The following is a 15513-nucleotide window of genomic DNA, read 5'->3' as shown; positions in this document are numbered from 1 at the left end:
TTTGTCTGAGTAGGCATTTGAATACTTGTCATCCCTAATATCTATTACATCAACCCTCCTAAGATGTACTTTTCCATCTCTGCCCTCTAAAAGCTTATACATTACAAAAAATATTATAAAGCAAAGCTTATATAATGGCCATTTTAAGGTATGACCTTGACAGTATTACTGGATTTCAACCACACCATTAAATCCCTTCTTTTTTGTCCAGGGATCCAGACTCTACAGCTTTACCACCAGGTGGCGCTCACCAGAAGTTTGCCTCAGCTACTTCCTACTTTTTCTTTAACTCCTGCACTTTTCTTCTTCTCCTCCCCTCTCTCCTTCCTTCCTTCCCCACTTGAATTTTTGTCTGTATTTTAAATGGAGGACATAATTAATTCAGCAAATACGTAATGTTTATAATGTTTCAGGTGCAGAACTTAGCCTTAAGATTTCTAAAACTTCTACAAATATTTATTGAGTACCTGTTGTGAATCAGGCACTGTTAGTTCCTTGGGATACGCTAAGAAGCAGAATGCAGATTTCTGTTTATGTGGCAGTTTACATGGTAGAAAGCAGGGAGGCATATATGGAAAAAGCTACCATAATAAATGAATTAGTCAGTTTGGAAGTCATAAGTGCTAAGGATATAAACTAGATTAGAGTCAAGGGGTTGGTGTGCTGTGCGGGAGGGTGCTGTTTAAGCAGGGTGGTGGAGTCCACCTCATTGGGAAGGTAACGGGTTGACTGAAGCCTATAGGAGGTGAGAGTGAGCCTAGAGGAAGGACCTGGGTAGAGGAAACAGCCAGGGCAAAGGCCGTGTGTTTGAGGGGCTGGAGGGAGAGCAGGTTGCAGGAGAGACAGGGAAGGGGGAAGAGAGGTGGGAGGGCAGCAGAGGAGGAAGGAGGGCCCTGTCTTCTTAGGGCCCTGCAGGCAGGCCTGGGACTCTGGTTGTGCAGCAGATCCTGACACCCATTCCTGAGGGAGTGCTCTGGCTGCCTTGTGGAGAAACTTACTGGTAAAATAGTATTCATTAATTGAATACATATTAATGTCATTGTGCAGTATGAGTCTATATATATATAAATAATAAAGCCATGTATGTATTGTATGTATAGAAGAGAGATAATATATTTATCAAGTGAATATATAACCCTAATTGTGAATTCACAGGAAGTCATCTGGAAGGACACTTACCAAATTTCAGTAGAAGAGAGTGAGGGTTAAGGAATGAAAGGAGAGATCAAGCTTTGTTAAAAACTCAAACAGCTGGGCATGGTGTTACCTGTAATCCCCAGAAACTCAGAAGGCTGAAGCAGGAGGATTGCAACTTCAAGGCCAACCTCAGCAACTGAGCAAGGCTCTGTCTCAAAATAAAAATAAGAAAGGCTAGGGGTGTAGCTCAGTGGTAAAGCACTCCTGGGATCCCCAATACCAACACAAAACAACTCTCAAACTTGGTTTGTTGGAGCCTAGTCACCCCATGCTTTCCTTCCACATCCATCTCTTCCTCTGGCTGTTCCTCTGTGTCCCTTATAATACAGTATGATTTAGAATCAATGGGCAAAAGAAATCATTTTCCCCTTTCAGGGGTGGCCTGCTATTCCATTTCAAAAGCACAGACTGTTTTGTGAGGGACTCACAAATCAAAGGCAAAATTACAGTGAAAAATAAGAGAATGAAGTCCACAGAACTGAGAATGGTCAGGGTTGGGGGCGGTGCTCATCATGGGACAAACCACCCAGGGCATTCTAAGATCTAGCTTGTTAGCCTGTTGGTAAGTACACGTTGTTGTTGTTTTAAATTCCTTAAATCATACACATACATTTCATACCCTGTTTTCATACTTAAGAGTATAAGATATTGATTGGAAAGTGGTATTAAAGTTTTCTGTGGTTGTTTTTTTTTTTTTTTTTTTGTTACTGGGTATTGAATCCAGGGCTTCACACATGCTAGGCAAGAACTCTACCCCTGAGCCACATTCCCAGTCCCTTTTATTTATTTATTTATTTTTCTTGGAGACAGTTTCTCACTAAGTTGCAGAGACTGACCTTGAACTTGTAATCTTCCTGGCTCAGCCTCCCAAATAGCAGAGGCATCATTGCACCTGGCCAAAGCATTAAATTTTTTGAGAATGATTCCCTGGCTGGAACAAAGCTCCCAGTAGACAGTGACCAATTTGGGGATCGCAGGAATTTGATTATGTTCAGCTTTCCTGCAAGTTCACAAGGGTGTCTTCGGGGAAAGACAGAGTTTGTAATAGCTATAGCATCTGGAAGGACTTTAGGATGGGCCAGAGATAATAATCCAGCAAAAATATGGTCAGGTCATGGTGCTATATATATAGTATTTTATGTAGTTACATATATAGTATTTTATGTAGTTATATCTACAGATTTTTTCAATCTTGTATGTCCTGATTGACATTCTTCACGATTCTTGAGTCGTGGTCACCATGTATATTCATAGGTTATTCTGATGTATAGGATATACATTACTGTTTCCATCATTATTTTAAGCTTCAATGAATACTATTGAACCACTGATCTCTTTTTAAAAAGAAACTCGAGTTTAATATAACTCAATAGTAGTGATAAAAGACTGACAATTCAATAAACATAAACAAGCAAACGATGTGAAAGATACATTAGCCAGGATGAAATGTATTCTGTCAGCTGAATGTTATTTAAGACCATCTGATTAATTCAGTCTTTGAGGAAATGCTCAACATTTAAATGTGCAAGAGCTATTAAGAAGAAAATAGAAATTCTGTGAAATAGTTACAATCTTGCATTTTCAATTGATGAAGTGTAGAGAATCAGATGTGACTGTGTTACTATTACTGTCCTTGATGGAGTCTGCCTGCAAATGGGATATTCTGTCAAGGTATAGATAGGTAACAGCGGACATGCTTGAAAACGAGGTGTCTGCTGTCCTTGGGAGGGTCTGCTTGCAAACGAGAGGCTCCTTCAAGGTTTAGATAAGGTAACAGCGGACATGCTTGAAAATGAGGTGTCTGCTGTCCTTGGGAGGACTTGCCTGCAAACGGGATGTTCTGCCAAGTGGGCTAGGAGGGCGCTGAGAAAAATTTTATTATCTGTTCTTAACAAGAGCAGAGCTCGGCAGGCTCCAGGCCGAGAGTAAATTAGCCATGAGAAGCGGGTCACTTCTGATTAGAAAGTAAAACTTCTGTATGCTACGTTTAATTAGCTGAAAGACCTGACTTATTGCTGTTGGAAGGCTGCCTTCTTTGTTCACAATACTATAAAAAGATTGCTTGTACACAATAAAGGACTTTTTTTTTCTGCTGCTGCTTTGCTTGCTCTGCTTCTTCTTTCTTTCTCATGCTGACCTGCGAGTGAATTACTGCAACAATGAAGTATGACTTCATTATATTTCATTGCTTTTTCCTCTGAAATCCCCAACATACTGTGGCCTAATGGAGAGATGGCTGGATTCCATGCTTTGGGATGCTGGTGTAAGTGAGAAGGCCCTTAGAGAGGAGGTGAGCCAATAGGGACCTGAGGGTTTCCATAGGGACCAGAAGACCCTTTTTTACTTCTCCCTCTTGGCCTAATCAGTTGGAGACAGGATAAACCATAACAAGTTAACAACTGTCCCATTTTTATTTTTTTTTAATTTTTATTTATTTAGTGTGTGTGGTACTAGAGATTGAACCCAGGAGTGCTCTACAACTGAGCTACATTCCCAGTCATTCATTTTATTGTTTTAAATTTTGAGACCAGGTCTTGCTAAGTTGTCCAGGCTGACCTTGAACTTGTGATCCTACTGCCTCAGTTTCTAGAGTAGCTGAGATTATGGTCCACCTTGTCTGACTATCCTGTCTTTAGATCCTCTCTGCTATCCCTCCTCATTAGCCTTAATTAGTGCTTGCCTGGTCTTTCCAGAATGCCTAACAGGCTTTTCTGGCTGATTTCCCTGGATTACTTAGCCTCGAGTCTGTCTTCCCATGGATCCCCTCGTCTTGCCCAGTAACTGGCACTCAGTAATTACAGCTGGTCCTCAACTTATGCTGGTTCAATTTGGGATTCTTTGACTCTGTTACAGTAGGAAGTGACACACATTCAGTAGAAACCATACTTTAGATTTTGAATTAGGATCTTTTCCCAGACTGAAAATATGCAGTTTGATCTGTCATGATACTGGGCATCAGCAGCAAACCCCAGAGCCCAGTCAGCCACTGCCCTATCACTAGGGCAAACAGCTGACAGACACTCCACAGCATGCTGTTGCTAAGCTGCAGTGGTTAATAGATTAGCTGTAGTCAATGCATTGTTAACATAGCGTATTTTCGATTTATGGGTTTATCAGGATGTAATCCCAGCACAAGATGAGAAGCATCTGTATAGGTCTTCTGCTTGGGCTGTGAGAAGGTGAACTGAATACAAATTGATTGATTCTGGAATACAATTTGCTACTATTGACTATAACACAATCAGAATTTGAAACATGGAACTATTGAATTTGGCACCTCAGCCAGGGGAAGAGTCTGGCACTGGCCAAGAGCAGATTGGTGGAGGGGTTTTACTGGCCTACACAATGTATTGGGGAAGTGACAGATTGTCACCTGGCCTTGGGAACTGGCAGTAGGAGGCTGCTCATGCACTCTACTGGTGCTGAGGGGGTGGGGATAACTCATTCATTCTGATGAGATGTTAGATTATAACGGCCTCTGATTTGGGGCTTTATAGTGGTACACATTAAAAATGACATATATTGAACATTTTATAGGAAAAAGGAACTTGGAGGTAGAATATGAAATTTTCAACTGCCCCCTCAGAAATAACTGCTTTTAAAATGCAGTATTTAGGGCTGGAGGTATAGCTTGGTGATAGAACATCTGCCTAGCATGCACAAGTTCCTGAATTTGATCCCCAATATCAAATTAATTAATTAATGCAACATTCAAAAGCCTGAGTTTTCTTGACTAGAATAAGCAACTATTCTACCCACTATTATATTGCTAATGAAAGACTTATTTTTTTTTAAAATTTTTTATTGTGGGTTGTTCAAAACATTACAAATTTCTTGACATATCATATTCCACACTTTGATTCAAGTGGGTTATGAACTCCCACCTTCACCCCATAAGAAAGACTTATTTTTAAAATAATAAACAGACATTATTTTTAGAGCACTTCTAGTTTTACAGAAAAATTGGTCAGCAAGTACAGTATTTCCCACGGGCCCCTCCTCTCATCATACATGCAGTTTCCCCTATTATATAATTTCTGTACTGATATGGTACATTTGTTATAATTGATGAGTCAATACTGAAAAATGATTAAACTAAAGTCAGTAGTTTACACTTGGGCTCACTCTTTCTTTTTCTTTTTCTTCTTCTATTTTTTAAAATATTTTTTAGTTGTTGATGGACTTTTATTTTTACTTATTTATATTTGGTGCTGAGAATCGAACCTAGTGCCTCATACATGCTAGGCAAGTATGCTACTCTTCTTTTTCTTAATGGTTAAAAAAAACCAACCAACCAACAAACAAAACCCAGTATGTTTAGAATTAGCTGAATAAGCTGTTTAGATGAGTCCATATCCAAAGGATGTTAATCAGGGGCCAGCTGAATTTGTGCTTCTCCTTTCCACCAGGCCTGATCAAGTGTTGACTCTGGATACACCAATATCACAGAGCTGCTTCACAAGCCTGTGTGAGCTGGTGCTTTTGGCCTTGACCTCCACAATGAGCTTCTATTTTCTTCATCATGGACTCAGTGGTCAGGGGAACTTGATGATGGCATAGTGGTCAAGCTTGTTTTTCCTAGGGGTTTTCTTCTGAGGGTACCTGGACTGTGTCCTAGGTCAGAGAAGTTGCATGATGCCAAATCTTCTTTTTATGACTGTGGACACCTTTCAGCATTGCCTTCTTGACCTTAAAAGCCTTTGCTTTGGCTTCAACTTTGAGATGGGCAGGAGTTTCCATCTTTGTATTTAGTACCATCTGTGTTAATAGGGTCCATGGCTCACTCTTTTTTTAAAAAAAAATATTTATTTATTTTTTAGTTTTCAGCGAACACAACATCTTTGTTTGTATGTGGTGCTGAGGATCGAACCCGTGCCGCACGCATGCCAGGCGAGCGCGCTACTGCTTGAGCCACATCCCCAGCCCCCATGGCTCACTCTTAATGGAAATTCTGTGACTTTTGACAAGTGCACAATGACAGGTATTCATGGGTATGTATCACAAACTATTAGAGAATAGTTCTAGTGCCTGGAAAATCCCATATTCTAATTTTTTTTTTTTTCGGTGCTAGGGATTGAACCTAGGCTCTTACACATGCTAGACAAATGCTCTACCACTGAGTTACGTCCCCAGCCCTTTTCAATTTTATTTTGAGACAGCATCTTACTAAGTTACCCAGATTGGCCTTTAACTTGTAATTTAACTCAGCCTCCTGAATAACTAGAATTACAAGTGTGTGCTAATGGGCATGGCTTGGTTCTAACTTTTTACTTTCTACTTTTTACTTTTCTTCCTGGCCCACAAAATAAAAACTCATCTGCTTCCAGAACAGGGCTCTTCCTACTCCCAGACCACTTTACATGTGTCCACCTCTATTTTCCTTTCAGATGGCTCTGGCCCAATAGTGGTACTTTCTGTCTTCCCCATTTCCCCTCAGTCTCCCACTTCTGTTTGTGCTGTACTTCCCGCACCAAGGCCCTCTGTGTCATCTCATGGCTGCAGCCTACTTACCAAAGCCTAGCTCCAGAACTGTTCCTAAAACTTTCTCTGTTCCCTCATGGCAGTCATCTCCCTGCTCTCTAAACATTTTGAACTCTTCACAGAGTCTCTGTGTTCCTCAGTAGCATTTATTTTCCATATTGCTCAGTGGTATGTGCCTTATTTTCCCCAGATGATGTAATGGAATCAGAGGCCTTCTTGCTAGCCTTTGACCTCAGTAGTGAGTGCAACACTGTAAAATGTGGATGATAAGTGAGGAGTAGATGAGCTAACTCACGAAGAGTGTTTACAAGACTTCCTGACCCCTAGAGGTAGTCTCATAAATGTTATCTGTTTAATTAGCACCTGCTATGGTTTGTGCCCTCTGAAACTCATGCTGAAATTTGATTGCCCTTATAGCATTGCTGGGAAGTAGGGCCTTTAAGAGATTGTTATGAGGGATTAATGCCTTTCCTTCAATAGTGGGCTAGAAATGAGAGCGGGTTGTTATAGAGCAAGCCCCACTTCTCTTGCTGTCTCTTCTGCATGCCTTTCTGCTTTCTCATCATGTTATGAGAGACCCTCAGATGTGGCTGCTTGATCTTGAACTTCTTGATCCTCAGAAGTGAGAGCCAAATAAGCCAGTTTTCTTTATAAAGTACATAGCCTCAGGTATTTTGTTATCACAACACAAAACAGACTAACACAGGCACAACATGGGTGCCTCAGGAAAGAGCCTAGTGACCATCATCAGAAGATGCCTGTCTTTTCAGAAAAGGAAAAGAATTGGCACCTGGTGCAGGTTGTAGGTTTGCTTCACTTGGTTTGTTTCGTGGAGGCAGCAGCACTTGGTGTATAGGATGGAATCCTGAAATGAAAGAGCCAGACTTCCAAAGATGGAAACACAGGGACGTGGATGCTCTACAGCACAAGAACCCAAAGGAGGAAGGACAGATTTCCTTTTGGTTTGTTGTAACTCAGACTGTGCCCACCGTCTATGTGTATACTCCTTCCTACATTACTTCCTTTAGTGCAGTGAAGGGTTACTCTCCCACTCTTTCTCCAGGGAACTGGCAAGGTTACTGGATGAGATTCTAGATGAGTCTGGGAACACTGGCCAGGGCTCACGGGTCTTGTGTGTCTGCGGGTGCTGTTGGCAGACTGAAATGTAAGGTAGAGCATAAGAAAGAAAGAGGGTAGAAAATATGCCTGAGTATGGATGGTAGCAGGTGTAGGAGAGAGTACAGAGGATCAGAAACAGTAAAATCCCATCCAGTAGAATTGCATGTGATGGGGATGTGGCTGCCCAGTGGTAAGCACAGGCCTAGTATGCACAAGTCCCTGGGCTTGATCCCTAGAACCCCCACCCCCACACACAGAGGAAGGGGAAGAATCACATGGGAAGCTGCCTGTGTTTTAATGCTAGGGTTCCAAGCTTTGTGGGCAATCTCCAGAGAACTGTATATGTTTAGGGACCTTTCAGTTGGAAGGGTTGTGACCTTATTGGTGTCCATAAGGACTGACAACTCTGTTGGGGTATGGAGAGGCAGCTTTAACCAGTTCATGTCTTACCACCATTCAGTTTGGTCCAAGACACATAGCTTGCTCAGGCTCTGGAAAAGGGGAGAAAAAGCTCTCTAGCAGTTTTCCATTTCCTTCCCTTTCATGTTCTTATCTCTATCTGTACACTCTCAAGTCTGGATGTGTGGAGAAGGAAAAGAAAGGAGGCCAGGCAGGGGAGCAGAGCAAAGCCAGAGCCCAGTGTCCGTGGGAACAGGGCAGGAGAGGGAAGGAGGTGGGGAAGGCTAGGGAGAGAAGGCTGTTAGAGATTATGGCCAGAGAGAATGATGAAGATTGTGCAGGCTCAGTCATGACCAGCTGGCTTCTGCCTCCAAACCCCCAGTGGTAAAAATGAGCCCACACACGGGGTCACCTCCCAGCTCTCATCTGTCCATCTCCTTCCCCAGCCCCTCTCAGCCCACCTTCCTTGTCCAGCCCAGACTGGCTTCACCTCCACTTTTTCAGTCTTCCCATGGTATCCCAGAACTAGATCCATCACTGCATTTACCATGTGTCTTAAAATTACCTTTCTTTGGTGGTCATTTGTCATGAATCTATGTCATCTAAGGGCAGTGGCTGAGTCTCATTCATCCTGTAGCCCTAAGATCCAGCCCTGAACCTGGCATATGCTAATGCTAATGCTAATTGAGTGGCAATTGAGTAACTTTCCATTGTGACATTTGGACACCCCAAAGGTCATACAAACAGCTGTGTGATACTAAGGGGCAGAGGATTATTTTCCTGTGTGAGGGTAATGGATAGATGGAGAGAAGAGGATGGAAGGGCATTTTTTTAAAAAGAGTGAACATTAAATACCTGAACTGTGACTATAATTTCTACTCAGTCAAATTTTCCTACTACAGACATGGAGAAAAGTACAGAGGAGAAATTGGAGCTGTTAAAAAGATAAAAGGCCACACTTTTTACACCTGTCTAGCTGTGGGGAGAAGTGGGTTGGGAGCAACATGGCCATGTGAATTATCTACCTGAACCGTGAAGCTATGCTCTGAACTTAGTTTCTTTCCTTGGGAGATTCTTGTAGCAATCACTGAGAATTTTGCTGAAGGAACTTTCTATGATTTGAACCCCAAATTAACACAGTGGAAGTTTAAATCCCCAAATTCATATTCCGATGGTTTTGGAGGTAATGCCTTTGGCTATTAGTGTTAGATAAAGACATTGGGGTAGTGTCAAGAGCCAGCCATGGGCTGTGTGTGTGAGCTGGGAGCATTTGAGCGCATAGGGGACTGGACTGACCTTGCTTTTCTGACTGGGCTGTGCAAAGTATGTGTCCTTTTTGTTTGCTCTGCCTTTGATCCCATACAGCCCCTGAGATGGGCATGGTTTTCAGAGATGTCAGTCAAATCTGCTACTGCAGGACATTGCCAAGCAAACCCCTGAAACCCAATCCCTTGCCTCATTTGGGTTAAACATTCTCCAATGTCTTTCTCCCCAATAAATAGAGGATTCTCAGGTGGCTCGCTCTTTCATTTCTGATGGATCCCTAAGGTCGAGAGTTTTCCCGGATTTTGAAAAGGTATTTCTGTGCTCTTGCATACTTTCTTTGCCATTTTCTCAGTTATTGATGTAGCCAGATTTTGTGAACCCAGCATAGGTCTCCAGGCCAGCTAGCTGGCGACAGGGCTGGCTCTCATTAATGGCTTCATAAGAAAGCAAGAGAGACCTGAATCTGCACACTCCCTGTGATGCCTTCCACCATATTAGGATGCAGTAACAGGACCCTCACCAGATTGCCTCCTCTATCTTGGATGTCCCAGCCTTCAGAAGTATAAGAAATACATTTCTTTTTAAAAAAAATATTTATTTTTTAGGTGTAGATGGACACAGCACAATGTCTTTATTTTTATGTGGTACTGGGGATCGAACCCGGGTCTCGCCCATGCTAGGCGAGTGCTCTACCACTGAGCCACAATCCCAGTCCCATTTTATGTTCTTTATAAATTACCCAGTGTCAGGTATTCTATTGTAGCAACCCAACATAAAGTGAACCAATTCCCCAGAATGGAATCTACCATGTAATTAAGTAGTCATTAATTGAGAGTTGCCAACTTAAAAAAATAGAAACATTAAATTAGCAACATTAATTGATCATATTATACATAACATAAAATTGACCATATTGTACATTTAAAAAATATTTTCTTAGTTGTCAATGGACTTTATTTTTTATTTATTTATATGTGGTGCTGAGAATAAAACCCAGTACTCACACATGCTAGGCGAGTGCTCTACCACTGAATCACAACCCCAGAACCCATATTATTCATTTTTAAATGTGAAGTTCAGTGGCATTAAGTATATTCACATTGTCATGAGACCATCGCCAATATTCATCTCCAGAGTTCTTTTCTTCTTATAAAATGGAAAACTTCGTACCCATTAAACAATAACTCCCCATCCTCTTCTTCCCTCAGCCTTTTTTACTTCCTGTGTTTATTAATTTTACTATCCTAGGTACCTCACATAAGTTAGAATCACATAGTATTTATCTTTTTGCGAATGCCTCATTACATTTAGCATAGGTCTTCAAGGGTTATTCATGTTGTATCCTTCCTTTTTAAGGTTGAATAATACTCCTTTTTATGTATGTCACATCCTATTTAACCCTTGTTTTTTAATGGACATTTGGATTACTTCTACCTTTTGGCTATTATAAATAATGTTTCTATGGACATTGGTATACAAAAAAGTCAGTCTTGAAACAGAAATTGATATAGAAAACCTTATGTAGGTAGATATTGACATAATATTTGATAGGTGGCCATGTAATTTATCAGCCAAAATGGTTACTCTGAGAGAGAATTTAAGCAATATGACCACTGCCAATAATTCTGCTGGGACAACAGGCATATATTAGAACTGTCTGGGGCAAACCAGGCTTCAGGCTTACCTTCATTTTTGGATATGTAGTAGTGGCATTAAAAATAAACAAACATAAGGGCTTGGGGTGAAGCTAGAGGCACAACACTTGCCTAGCATGTGTGAGTCGTCCCTGGGTTCAATCCTTAGCACTGCAACAGCAGCAACATCAACAAAATAAATGATTGCAAACACATGTGTAGTGAGAAAGAGTGATTTATTTTGATCACTTACATGCCCAAATTTATTCATTTCACTTTTATGATACAAACTTGATTTTTTCAGGGGGGTTGCTGGGGATTGAACCCAGAGGTGCTACACACTGAGCCACATCCCCAGCTCTTTTTTTTATTTTGAAACAAGATCTTTCTAAATTGCTTAGGGCCTCACTAAATTGCAGAGCCTGACCTCAAACTTGTGATAATCCTGCCTCAGCCTGCCCTGTCACTGGGATTACAGGCATGTGCCACTGCACCTGGCTTGATATTGTTTTGTTGTTTTCCTCTAACAGGAGGAAAATAACTGTGGTTTGAATTTTTGTAGTGTTTTTAAGTTTAAGATACATAGAAATTTGCTATGTCAGGAGCAAAGTATAATTTCCTAAAACAATCTGGGTTTTCTCCTCTATAAAATGATTAATGCTAAGTTGCTTTGTTTGAAGTAAATACTATCTTTCTCTACTATGAAAGATTTACCTTCAAAAATGAAACTCCGGAAAATAACAGATTCTTATCTGGTAGGAATGGGGTGATTTATTTTATCCTTCATAAATTATGAAGAATAATTAGAGTTATGCATAAATCTCTTCTGGCAATGGGTATGCCCAGTCTCCATTTGAGTGTCCTAAGGATGAGGAACTAACAGCCACCCTGCCACATGTCACATATCTAAAGGAAATCATAAAACAACTGCATTTGTTACAGCCTCTCTGTAATCTTCCACATGCTTTACTCATTTTTAGCAAATTGCATTTGTACTACCTCTCGAGCCACAGAGGTTGTGTCAACTCTGGAATTCCCTGGTCTTGGAAGGTTCTATAGTAGTCATGGGATAAAGTTTTTGCTTTGTTTTGTTTTTGAGATACTCAGGTTTGAACCCAGGGGCACTCAACCACAGAACTACAGCCCTTTGTGCTTTTTATTTTGAGACAGGATTTTGCTAAATTGGTCAGGGTGCCTTGAATTCGCAATCCTCCTGCTTTAGCCTCCTGATTTGTTGGGATTATACGCATATGCCACCAGCCGTTGCTTCAGTGAGAAATGGATGGAATATTGGAAAATAAAGAAACAAGGACCAAGAAAAGGTCTGTTGCAGCACCAAATAGGTCAGCTTGCCTCAATTTTTTTGGACAAGATTTGACATGTTTCATTATTGGTATAACGTGTCTGCTCAGTGTCTTTGTAAAGAGCTTTGGCTACATTGGCGCAGTGTGCAAACTTTTAATGCTTTTCTTAGAAATGGCCCCCAGTTGATCATAAGTAGCTATCAATCAACACATCTTCAAAGGACAATTTCATAGCTGAGTAATTAAGGATTCCATTGGAAAGGTTTCAAGAAGAAGGGTGCCAGGCATGGTGGCACATGTCTGTAATCCCAGCTACACAGAAGGCTGAGGAGGGAGGATCGTGAGTTCAAGACCAGCCTTGGCAACTTAGTGAGACCTTGTATCAAAATCAAAATCAAAATGCCTGGAGGTGTAGCTCAGCCCTGGGTTTAGTCTCCAGTGTCCATCCCCCCCAACACAGAGTCAACAATGATGGTAATAACTGGTCAATATTTAAGCCAAAGGCTCATGATGATAAAGAAGAAAAAAATTTAATGAATCTCCTAAACCAGACATGAAGAGACAAATAGTGTATTATATGAGGTACATAGAATGGTCAAAGTCATAGAGATAGGAAGTAGAATGGTGGTTGCCAGAAGCTGGGGGATAGGAGGGTGGGTCTTAAGTGTTTAATAAGAGCAGAGATTCAGTTTGAGAGGATGAGAAAGTTTTGGAAATGGATGATGGTGATGATTGTACAATAATGTGTATGTACCTAATGCCACTGAGCTATATAATTAAAAAATGGTAAATTTCATGTTTTGAAAATCACAACCACAATTTAAAAAAAGAAAAAGAGATACAGCATATCTCCTGAGAAAGGCAAGGTCCCATGACACCTTTAAATAGCCATTCAAAGAAGGAAGGAAGGTTCATATGAGTCTTTCCCTTTCTTTTCTGTCTTCCTCAGACATCAAATGTGGTCTTTTTATTTGGGAAAACTTGGGTTCAGAAATGTTAGGGTAAGAATGACTGTGGACCCTCTGGGTGACTGGGTTCTTCTGCTGGCTAAGACAGTGGGGCTGTGTTGGGAACCCTAGTGACCAAGAAACTACAAAGTGAAAATGGGGGTGAGGGTTCCTGGAATATTTTCAACATGTCACATATCTAAAGGATAAGGGTGCTTAGTGAAAACAATTGTGGGCACCAATTATTACTTTCAACCAGGCCCGTTTGGAGAGAAGTATTTTAAAACCATGCCGGGCATGGTGGAGCATGCCTGTAATCCCAGTGCTCTGGAAGCTGAGGCAGGAGATCACGAGTTCAGCAATGGTGAGGTGCTAAGCAACTCAGTGAGACCCCGTCTCTAAATAAAATACAAGATAAGGCTCGGGAAGTGGCTCAGTGGTCTACTGCCTCTGAGTTCAACTCCCAGTACCACCCCACCAAAAAAAGTATATAGAACTGTAAAACCTTGCTATTCAAAGGTGGTCTGCAGGGCAATAGGATTAACTTCACTTGGGCCTTTGCTAGAAATACAGAATCCCAGGTCCTACTCCAGACCTTGGGGATCAGAATCTGCCTTTTAACAGGATCCCCAGATTTATTTGTACCTCAAAGTTTGAGAACTGCTTTGACATGGAATCTGGGCTGGGGATGTTGCTTAGTAGGATAGCATTTGCCTCGTATCCCAGGCCCTGGGTTCCATCCCTACTACTATTAAATTAAAAATAAAACAAAACAAAAAGGAATCTAGTAGAGTGTGGTGGTGCATGCCTGTAATCCCAGTGACTGGGCAGACTGAGACAGAGGATCACAAATTTGATGAAAGTCTCAGCAACTTAGGCCCTAAATAACTCAGCAAGACCCTGTCTCAAAAAATAAAAAGGGCTGGAGATGTAGCTCAGTGACAAAGCACCCCTGAGTTCAATCCTCAGTACCAAACAAACAAAAAAAGGAATCCATGGAAAACAATGAATGGGAGTGGAAGTAATGGAATGCCACTCAGGCTATGGAAGGAGGAGGAGTGCTGATAAAGAGCCACTGACCAGCTGAAGGTCAAATGCAGTGCCTTATAGATAAGAAATGTGGCCTTCACCTTTGGGGAGTGAGGGAGGACCATCCCAGTGACTTCACAACCCACAAGGGCTCGGTATCTCAAAAGAGGATCAGGGCAGGGTGGCTCTTCCTCCCTTCTCCAACCTGGGAGTTCTATGGGTTGGCTTTTCAAAATAGGTCTCTGATTAAGGCAGGTTTCTTCTCTATGGCTAATCAGCCACTGAGACAATAAAATTTCTCTGTATATTTACAAGTCACTTATTGTTCTTTCAAACAAGTTACTGTGGCCATTTATTTACTGGAAATAGAGAAAAATTTTCCCTAGATTTTAATATAGGACAATAATTTTCTATTGTGTTAAAATTCTCATTTCCCTAAGCTCTTGTTCTGATTGATATAACCTATTGGCAGATTATATGGCACAGGAAATCAGGCAAAAGGGATGAGAATGATCATGTATTGATTCTCTTAAAAGAATGATGCTTATGTGTAGTTAGTTCATCAAATCCCCCAAACATCCTGATTATTCTACATGGAGAAATGAACTAAGAGAAATTAGTAACCTATGTCAGGTCTCATGGCCATAAAAATGATAGAAACCTTTATTCAAATTCAGATCTATCTCAACCCAGAACATATTCCTTTCTGTGCCCATACCCTAGTCTGCACTGCCTCATACTGGCTGTTTTGTTGAATCTGGGCTGATATTGCCTCTGGCCCATGTTATGTCTGCCTTGAGGCTGAAATGAGACAGTGCCAAGACTCAGCTTAACATCACAGGCTTTTGTATTTCCTGACCTCTCAGCTATGAAAACATGACAAGGCAGGCCTTTTTTTTCCTTTTCTTTTTTTTTTTTTTTTTTTTAAGGCATTTCCTGCCGAATAAATCCTAGGAAGTACTGGGAATCTTAGGGATCTTGTAGGTTTTTTTGTTTTTTGTACTGGGAACCAAATCCAGGGGCACTTTACCCCTGAGCTATATCACCAGTGCTTTTCATTAATAAGGCTAGCTTCAAGCTTGTTATCTTCCTGCCTCAGCTTCCCAAGTTGTGGGATTATAGATGTGCGCCACTGCT

The 15513-nt window shown here is 41.2% G+C and overlaps 1 protein-coding gene across 1 annotated transcript in view; it reads right to left on the bottom strand.

The window, feature by feature from the left end:
* C13H9orf153 (chromosome 13 C9orf153 homolog) overlaps window positions 1-8746 on the bottom strand; it is a 28344-nt gene extending 19598 nt beyond the window's left edge. Inside the window, exon 1 of the mRNA XM_071600797.1 lies at window positions 8658-8746. Coding sequence (XP_071456898.1) covers window positions 8658-8746 — 89 coding nt within the window. The remainder of the gene's footprint in view (window positions 1-8657) is intronic.
* Window positions 8747-15513: the final 6767 nt, after the last annotated feature.

The sequence above is a fragment of the Marmota flaviventris genome, chromosome 13 (assembly GCF_047511675.1).
Source record: "Marmota flaviventris isolate mMarFla1 chromosome 13, mMarFla1.hap1, whole genome shotgun sequence".
NCBI classification, from domain to species: Eukaryota; Metazoa; Chordata; class Mammalia; order Rodentia; family Sciuridae; genus Marmota; species Marmota flaviventris.
This window is presented reverse-complemented; position numbering and strand designations above follow the sequence as displayed.